The sequence below is a fragment of the Musca domestica genome, unplaced genomic scaffold, assembly GCF_030504385.1.
Source record: "Musca domestica strain aabys unplaced genomic scaffold, Musca_domestica.polishedcontigs.V.1.1 45, whole genome shotgun sequence".
Taxonomy (NCBI): domain Eukaryota; kingdom Metazoa; phylum Arthropoda; class Insecta; order Diptera; family Muscidae; genus Musca; species Musca domestica.
In genome coordinates this window covers 4,920,420-4,929,075 of record NW_026712335.1, presented here as the reverse complement: position 1 = coordinate 4,929,075, position 8,656 = coordinate 4,920,420, and the positions used below count along the sequence as shown (strand labels likewise).

The following is an 8,656-nucleotide window of genomic DNA, read 5'->3' as shown; positions in this document are numbered from 1 at the left end:
TGAAGTTCGTAATGGATGCTACAGCCTGTGACAGAAAATTGTCTACGCAGGTCGAGGTCTTCGTATAGCTCCGATATAACGGTACCTCCCTATATACGGTATTTTGATGATTTTAGCTACATTATTCACCGTTTATTTCAAGTTTCGAATTTGAATGTGGTAATGACTTACAACAAACAATTTCTGTAGGTCCACGTCGTATAGACCCCAATATAACGGCTATATTCGGTATTTTTAAGATCTTAACAGAATTGTTAATGGCTTTTATTTTTTTAAAAATTGGCAAATTCGTTCGAAATGGTGGATGGTATTCAAAGTTCGGCCCGGCCTGCTTTTTTTTAGTTTATGATGGAAGTGTGTAGAATATTTTGTCTTTAATGTCAACCTTCTAAAACGATTTTTTGTAGGTGATTTTTGTATGAACTAGCATGAAGTACGGCTCCAAACTTAAAATAAATAAAAATAATTACGAATTTCTGGGGTTTGAGTAAGATTTAGACCTTTGATATTCTGAGGCTTATAATAGAATTTTATGACAAATAATTTTGTATTTTTTTATTTATTACTCTTATATTCTATATGAAACTATATGTGGGCAAATTTTGTTTTACTGTTTCTTTTATAATATTTATACCGACCGTACTAAAACAAACATTTGTAATTTTCACTCTTAAAAATACTATCAACACAAAAACCTTTTTTTGTTTGTCGCATTTATATAAAAATAAAACATTACACAACGTATTTCATGCAGCAGATCTCCTCCTCATGCCAAGTTGCATACCATTTTCGGAACGTAGCAGAATTCCCAATATGGGCTCAACATCATCTCCCAGTGGCAATAACTCATATTCGCGTAAAATTTTACACAAGGCAACTTTAATTTCAAGCATTGCAAATCGTTGGCCGATGCAATTTCGTGGACCAGCACTAAATGGAACAAATATGAATGGGCTGTTAAGGGAAGATTCTCTGTGCCGATCTGGTATAAATTCCGAGGGTCTATCGTAAATTGAAGGCGCTCGAAGAGCATTGAAAATTGAAACTATGAACTGGGTCGAAGCTGGAATAATGCCATCGCCTAAGACCGGGTGACCTAAATTAAGAAAAATAAATAATTAATTAATTTATGAATAAATAAACAATAAACGAAATAAATAAAGAAACTAATAAAAAGAAAAATAAGGTGTAAAGGTATAAGAAACAAATAAGAAAGTGAAAGTATTTAATTAATGATATATGAGTATATAAATAAAAAAAAAACAGTGAGGAAAGCTCAAAAGTCGGGCGGGGCCGACTATATGATACCCCACACCACTATGCATATTTAGTAGAGCTCTCGTAAAAAGGTTTATACAGGGCATTTCAGAGCTCTATGAGATATTTGGTACAAAATCAAAATCTATCTAATTCTATCGTGCATTTTACGAACTATAGCTATCTCTGAACCGGGTTTCTCCAAATTTTACGTATTCTTCTTCTTCTTCTAGACTGGTGATTTGGGCTGATATTGACCATTTTGTGCACATTTAACCCGAAATCGGATGAAGATATATATGAGAGCTATATCCAAATCTGAACCGATTTCGATAAAATTTAAAACAGCTATTCCTGTGCTCCATCTAATACCTGGTACCAAATATCACGGTTGTGGAGTGAATATTACGAATGTATGGGACTAAAATTCTAAATCGGATGAAACATATATATGGTTGCTATATTTATATCTGAACCGATTTTCACTAAATTTGATATACTTGTATCTAGGCTGAATTTGGTCCGATGTACTAAAATTCAGTCCATTTGGACTTATATCGGCCATTTGGTGCACAATTAACCCGAAATCGGATGAAGATATATATGGGAGCTATATCCAAATCTGAACCGATTTCGATAAAATTACAAACATCTATTTCTGGGCTGCATCTTATATCTGGTACCAAATATCATTATTGTGGAGTGCATATTACGAATGTGAGAGGCTTAAACACCAAATCGGATGAAAGATATATATGGGAGCTATAGCTATATCTGAACCGATTTTCTCCAAATTTGATATACTTGCTTCTAGGCCGAACTCGGTTGGGTGTGCCAAAATTCAGGTAATTTAGACTGATAGTGGATGAAGATATATATGGGAGCTATAGCTGTTTCTGAACCGATTTTCTCCAAATTTGTTGTATTTGCTTTAAGGCTAATCTCGGTCACATGTGCCAAAATTCGGGCCATTTGGGCTGATATTGGTCATTTGGTGGTCAATTAACCCGAAATCGGATGAAGATATATGGGAGCTATATCCAAATCTGAACCGATTTCAATAAAATTTAAAACAGCTATTTCTGTGCTCCATCTAATACCTGGTACCAAATATCACGGTTGTGGAGTGCATAGTAGGAATGTGAGGAGCTTAAAGATCAAATCGGATGAAAGATATATATGGGAGCTATAGCTATATCTGAACCGATTTTCTCCAAATTTGATATACTTGCTTCTAGGCCGAACTCGGTTGGGTGTGCCAAAATTCAGGTAATTTAGACTGATAGTGGATATTTGGTGCACATTTAACCCGAAATCGGATGAAGATATATATGGGAGCTATATCTAAATTTGATCCGATTCTCACCAATTTCAATAGGGTTCGTCCTTGGGCCAAAAAAATATTGTTTGGAAAATTTCATCTCAATCGGATAATAAATGCGACCTGCATTTTGTTCACAAGAATACATGGACAGACGGACGGACGGACGGACATGCATAAATCGACTCAGAAAGTGATTCTATGAAGGTTCTCAAAAGTAACTATGGGTCTATCTCGTTTCCTTCTCCATGTTACAAACAAATGCACAAAGACATAATACCCTTACCACTATGTGGTGTAGGGTATAATAAAAATAACTAAATCAACAAATGCGTTAATAAATCAGGAAAAATAAATAAAGTTAACGAAGAAATAATTAATTTATGAGTAAAAAAATAGCGAAAAGAAGGAAAAGTTCGAAAAGTTCGGCCGGGCCGAACTTTAAATACCCTCCACCATTTGGAAGGAATCAGGAAATTTTCAAAAAGAAAATTATTAAAAATTCTGTTAAAATTTGAAAAATACCGAATATCGGAAGGTACATCGTGGACCTATATAGACAAATCTCACAAAGAACTCCTTGTGCAGAATTCTGTTAAAAAAGGTGGCTAAAATCATAAAAATACCAAATATCGGGGGGTACCGTTATATGGGGGCTATACGATATCATGGTCCTATATAGAACATTTTCGAATTTGACCTTTGTTGGGTCTAAAATTATTATTTCGATGAGTTACACACGGAATGGCGAACTTAATATACCCTCCATACTATGTATGGTGGAGGGTACAAAAATGCATGAGCTTCACGGATTTTCAAAATTTGGACTCTGTTTGGGGGAGGAACCAGAAGGAGTGGGCCGATATATCCCATCTTCACTGCAGATTTTGTGTTAATGGAAATAATGTGATGTGTGAATTATGAAGAGAACCGAAAGCATATTTCGGATTTCATAATCCTTTTGGTTACTCAAAACATTAACCGTTTGTGGAGGAGGTACCATAAGGAATGATCCGATCTTCACCATCATATAAAATTTTGTGTTGATGGAAATATTGAGATTTGTCAAGTCTGAATGGAATCGGATGTTAATTTCGCATTTTATGGGCTTCACGGATTTTCAAAATTTTGACCCTGTGTGGAGGAGGCACCAGAAGGAGTGAACTGATATATTCCATCTTCAGAATTTGGAGGCAATCGGACTCTTATGACATATTATTTAGGGGTTATAATTGTTTAAAAATTTTTTACGCTTTGTGGGGAGGTACTTGATGGAATGGCATTGACCTAGCACTTATGCAAATATTTGGATTTGCAAAGTTGGAGCAATATCAGATTATTCTTTCTCTTTCTGTGCAGAAATTGTTTTTTTTTTTTTTTTTTTTTGTTTTTAAGTTCAACCTTTTGTGTGGGAAGTACCAGAAGGCGTGTAGCGATATTTTCCATCTCCAAACTCGATCTACTAATAATAATATTACGATGTAATCCATTTTGGACCAAATCGGATACTTCCTTTGGACATTTATCGTGCACACCAGCCAACCAGACATACAGACGGACGGAAATCTCTAGATCGACTCTACATGTCCTGAAACGGATGTGGTCCAAAGAGATCTAGGGTCTAAAACCGTTATTTCGATAAGACACGTTTCAAATGATATATCCCCTTTTTAGCCATATGGCTGAGGATATAATAATCATTAAAATTTTGGAAATATTTTTCAAATCATTGAATTCTTACTGTAGCGAAAATCTTCTGTAATTTCACGTCCTATGAACGGCACTGGTGGATATAAACGCAGCGATTCTTTGATGACACATTCCATATACTTCAAATCACTTAATTTGGCCGGCGTAAAGGGCTCGACAGATTTCTCTCCAAAAATCGCATGTATTTCATCCAGAAGTTTTTGCTGCACTTCAGGATGTCGCGACACGAGATATAGAGTAAAACTTAGTGCTGTAGTTGTGGTATCATGTCCGGCAGACATAAAGGTATCAACTTCTTCCCGAATATCTTCATCGGACATTGGATTACCATCTATGGTTGCCTGCAACAGCAAATCCAAAAGGGCCTTGTGTTTTCGAATGCCAATATTGTCGGGATCATAATTTTCCATGTTAATGTCCGATTTTATATATTTCTCTAGATCTCGTCGACGTTTCTCAATAACGTTTCTGGTGAATTTGTGCATTGTCGTTATGAGTTTAGTTTGTCTCAATTTCTTGAGTGGACACAAAATGGAAAATAGCCATTCATCGTGTAAATAGGCTCGCACCAAACGCCACGTAATAAGACCTGACATTCTGAAATAAAAAAAAATATATATTTTAATTGCCATGCTCTCCCACATGTGTTGTTTTTTTACACTTACTCTCTTACTGCCATGGTGTATGGCATTGTCTTGTCCGTTTGAGCATTTACGTCCACTCCCATTGCCGTTTCCGTTATTATATCCAAGGCAGCCGAACAAATATAGGGCATAACATCGAAAGCGGTTTTGCCATCGGCCCTCTCAGCCAAACAGTCCATAAGTACTGAGGTTTGTCGATCGAAAACTTCCAAAAATTTCTCCAATATTGAAAAATGAAATGCTGGAGTTATGATTTTACGTCGCGTGTACCACTTTTTCTCCCCGCTTAATAGAAGACCCTCGCCCACCCATGGTTTTATGATGTTATATAATCTAATTTTTCGTGTTTGTGTGGGATGCGATAAGATTTGCTCCATAAAATCGGCATTTGATGTTAATATAAACAGCTTGTCTAATATCCATACTTTTATGGTGTGGCCGTACAATTCATACATCTCGAAAGATTTTGATATTAAACCTAGAAAAATACACAATCAGCATGTTTATACTTCCACTATTATGTCAGGCTTGATTATGTTTTTGGCTGATATCTGTGCTTGACAGACACTGCCGAACAAAGTTTGCTACAAAATTTAATTTCCTTCAAAATTAAAAGAAATTAAGCACCATCTATGAAGATGGAGCTAAGAAAAAATGCTTGTATCGACATTTTTCAAGTTTAGATCGAGAGTTTACCCAAATTGGGAGAATGTTGCCAAATCCCCTCGCAGTACATACAATCAGCGAATATCATTATGCAAGGGCTTTAAAGAAAAGGTGGATCCAATTTTTTGACAAGTAACGTTTATTTAGAAATCGAAATACTTAAATATGGCAAATTTGAGTGGAAATATGATTAGAATAACAAAATACTTAAAACAGGATTTTAACCTTATATAGGAGTCTAAGAACTCGCAACCCTTAGAGGTTTTTATACTACAGACTGAGCACTCTTAAATACACTAAGAATTTTCCTATTGATGACTTGCTTAAAAGATAACATTTTTCACCAAAATAATACTCGTATTGTTATCAGCAATGTTGCCAAAGATTCGATAGACCGAAAATGTAAAGAGGAGGATAATACCCTCCATCAGTGTGAAAGAACTTGAACATTTCCCAAAAAAAAAAAAAAATCCAAAGAAAAATACCACTCAAAGGAAAATCGTTATATGGGGGCTATACGAAGACGTGGTCCTGGTCATACGCATTTTTTGTCATAGGCTGTAGTACCCATTACGAACTTAAAATACGAAATCTTGGGAGGTATCGTCATATGCGGGCAATACGAAGACGTGGACCTGCGTCTTCGTGGGAGGCAATTTTTTTTTCATAGGCTGTAGTACCCATTACGAACTTAAAATACGAAATCTTGGGAGGTATCGTCATATGCGGGCAATACGAAGACGTGGACCTGCGTCTTCGTGGGAGGCAATTTTTTGTCATAGGCTGTAGTACCCATTACGAACTTAAGATACGAAATTTGAAAAAGGTCGCTAAAATCATCAAAATATCGAATCTTGAGAGGTATCGTCATATGGGGCCCATACGAAGACATGTACCTGCATACACAATTTTTTGTCATAGGCTATATTACGAACTTAAAATACGAAATTTGAAACAATCCCTGTCAAAAAGGTCGCTATAATCAACACAATACCGAATCTTGGGAGGTATCGTCATATGGGGGCCATACGAAGACATGTACCTGAATACGCATTTTTTGAATACGAAATTTGAAACAATCCCTTTCAAAAATCATAAAATTACCAAATATCAGGAGTACTGTTATGTGGGGGATATACGATATCGTAGATCTATATAGACAATTCTCTTTCAGGGCGTAAGGTACTCAGAAGAAACTCCTTGTGTGAATTTGTAGGCAATTCCCTTGAAAAATGTGGCTATAACCATCAAAATACTGAATTAAAGGGGAGGGTGTCGTTTTATGGCAGCTATTTGAAAACGAGGACCTGCATGCGCAATTTTTTGTCATAGGCTGTAGTACACATTACGAACTTTAAATACCGAATTTGAAACAATTCCGGTGAATAATGTCGCTACAATCATAAAAATGCATATTTTCGGGGATATCTTTAAATGGGGGCTATGGGATATCGTGGACCTATGTAGATATTTCTCTTTCAGGGGGTAAGGTACTCAGAAGAAACTCCTGGTATGAATTTTTGGACAATTTTCTTGAAAAATGTGGCTACAATCATCAAAATACTGAATTAAAGGGGAGGGTGTCGTTATATGGGGGCTATTTGAAAACGACTACCTGCATGCCCAATATTTTGTCATAGGCTGTAGTACACTTTAACTTTAAAACAATTCCACAACTCCTGGAAAATTGGATACAATCATCAAAATGCCAAATATACCCGTTATATGGATTTTTCGATTTTCCGATAATTTCCTTGAAATATATGGCTAAAATCATCGAAATACAGAATATCGTGGGCCTATATATACGTTGTTAGCCCTAAAATTTTTATTTCGATGATTTACAAAAGGAATGACGAACTTTATATATCACATTGAAGATGGGGGAACTTTTTTCCTTTTTTCTTTGCGATGTAAACTTTGAAACAGCTGCTACACGTGTCTTCTATTTTCAGCTCTACTTTCATAGACTACAGAGTTTTTCCTGTTATTGTTATAAAATTATTCATAACTTTGACCTTTGTCCCTCACTGGTGTTCGTCATGAGGTCGATAAAAATGTTACGCGGTATGACGTAGGTTACTAAGCTTTTGGAAAAACTTGTCTTATACTCTCGAGTAGTATGTAACTGAATAGCAGTCATATCGAATCGTACCTATGGTGGTTCATATCACATAATATATATTTATTATCATTATGTAAAAAATAAATAATATATAGAAATATATTTTTTTTCATCTATCACATGCACCGGCGGGGTTTATATGAACGAGGTCGGACCGAATCACCAATTGAGTCAATCGATTAACTGATTTTCCTAGGATATAAAAGGGGATATGTTTGTAGGTGCATTAAACATATGTTTGTTGGCGTTTTATGAATAACAAATTAACTGATCTTTGTCGGCTGGTAGTTTGATTAACCTTTATGGTAAAAGTGTATGCCACACATACTATTTTTATAACAAATGTTCAAAGATCTCAATTATAAAATTATACGCGGAAATGTTTAATTTCTTAGTAGTCAACAAATCATTTATTACTTAGCTTTTTCTATATTTTATTACGTTTATCTTACGTTTGGGCGTTAGAGTAGTAGCTTCACCCACACAACCCAATATGGGATAACAAAATGGACCGGGAATACGATCGGTAAGTTTGCGGCGATATTTTGTAGAGATGTGAATTTGTAATGCCCATACACAAATCGCTATGAAAAGCACAAGTAAAACTATCGCGAAGCACACCATTTCATTGGCGAATGAAAACTGACCCGTCAGAGTAATTTCGCAAAGTGTATATACATATTTTCCGCTGCGATATAGAAGAAACAAGTAAAAAAAGCTGTAAGTTCAGTCGGGCCGAACTTTTAATACCCTCCACCATTTTCAACGAATTTGGAAATTAAAAAAAAAAAAAAAACTAAATAAAATCCGTTAAAAATTCTGTTAAAATATATCCGTAATATTAGGGTCTAGACGAAAACTTTGTTCATAAGACATTACAATATTCAAATACGAAACTAGAAAAAAATCGGTAAATAAAGCAGCTAAAATTAT

At 35.4% G+C, this 8,656-nt stretch overlaps 1 protein-coding gene across 2 annotated transcripts; it reads right to left on the bottom strand.

The window, feature by feature from the left end:
- Positions 1-229: 229 nt before the first annotated feature.
- LOC101892899 (cytochrome P450 4d8-like) lies at positions 230-8,363 on the bottom strand. 2 transcript variants are annotated; one of them, XM_059127384.1, is made up of 4 exons: positions 8,176-8,363; positions 4,954-5,410; positions 4,320-4,885; positions 230-1,096 (listed from the first exon to the last, which is right to left on the bottom strand). In XM_059127384.1, exons 1-4 carry the CDS (start codon positions 8,345-8,347, stop codon positions 747-749), a joined length of 1,545 nt encoding a protein of 514 aa, XP_058983367.1. In that variant the 5' UTR covers positions 8,348-8,363; the 3' UTR covers positions 230-746. The 2 variants fall into 2 exon arrangements, with proteins under 2 accessions (XP_058983367.1, NP_001295912.2); NM_001308983.2 differs by lacking the exon at positions 230-1,096 and having other exon boundaries at positions 3,948-4,885; positions 8,176-8,347.
- Between the last annotated feature and the right edge of the window lie 293 nt (positions 8,364-8,656).

Excerpts from the sequence above, each read along its gene's own strand:
- LOC101892899 (XM_059127384.1), bottom strand. The coding sequence starts at position 8,347 with ATGGTGTGCTTCGCGATAGTTTTACTTGTGCTTTTCATAGCGATTTGT. Across the intron at positions 4,886-4,953 it reads TACACCATGGCAGTAAGAGA|AATGTCAGGTCTTATTACGT; the intron begins GTAAGTGTAAAA and ends TTTTTATTTCAG. Across the intron at positions 1,097-4,319 it reads TACAGAAGATTTTCGCTACA|GTCACCCGGTCTTAGGCGAT; the intron begins GTAAGAATTCAA and ends TTCTTAATTTAG.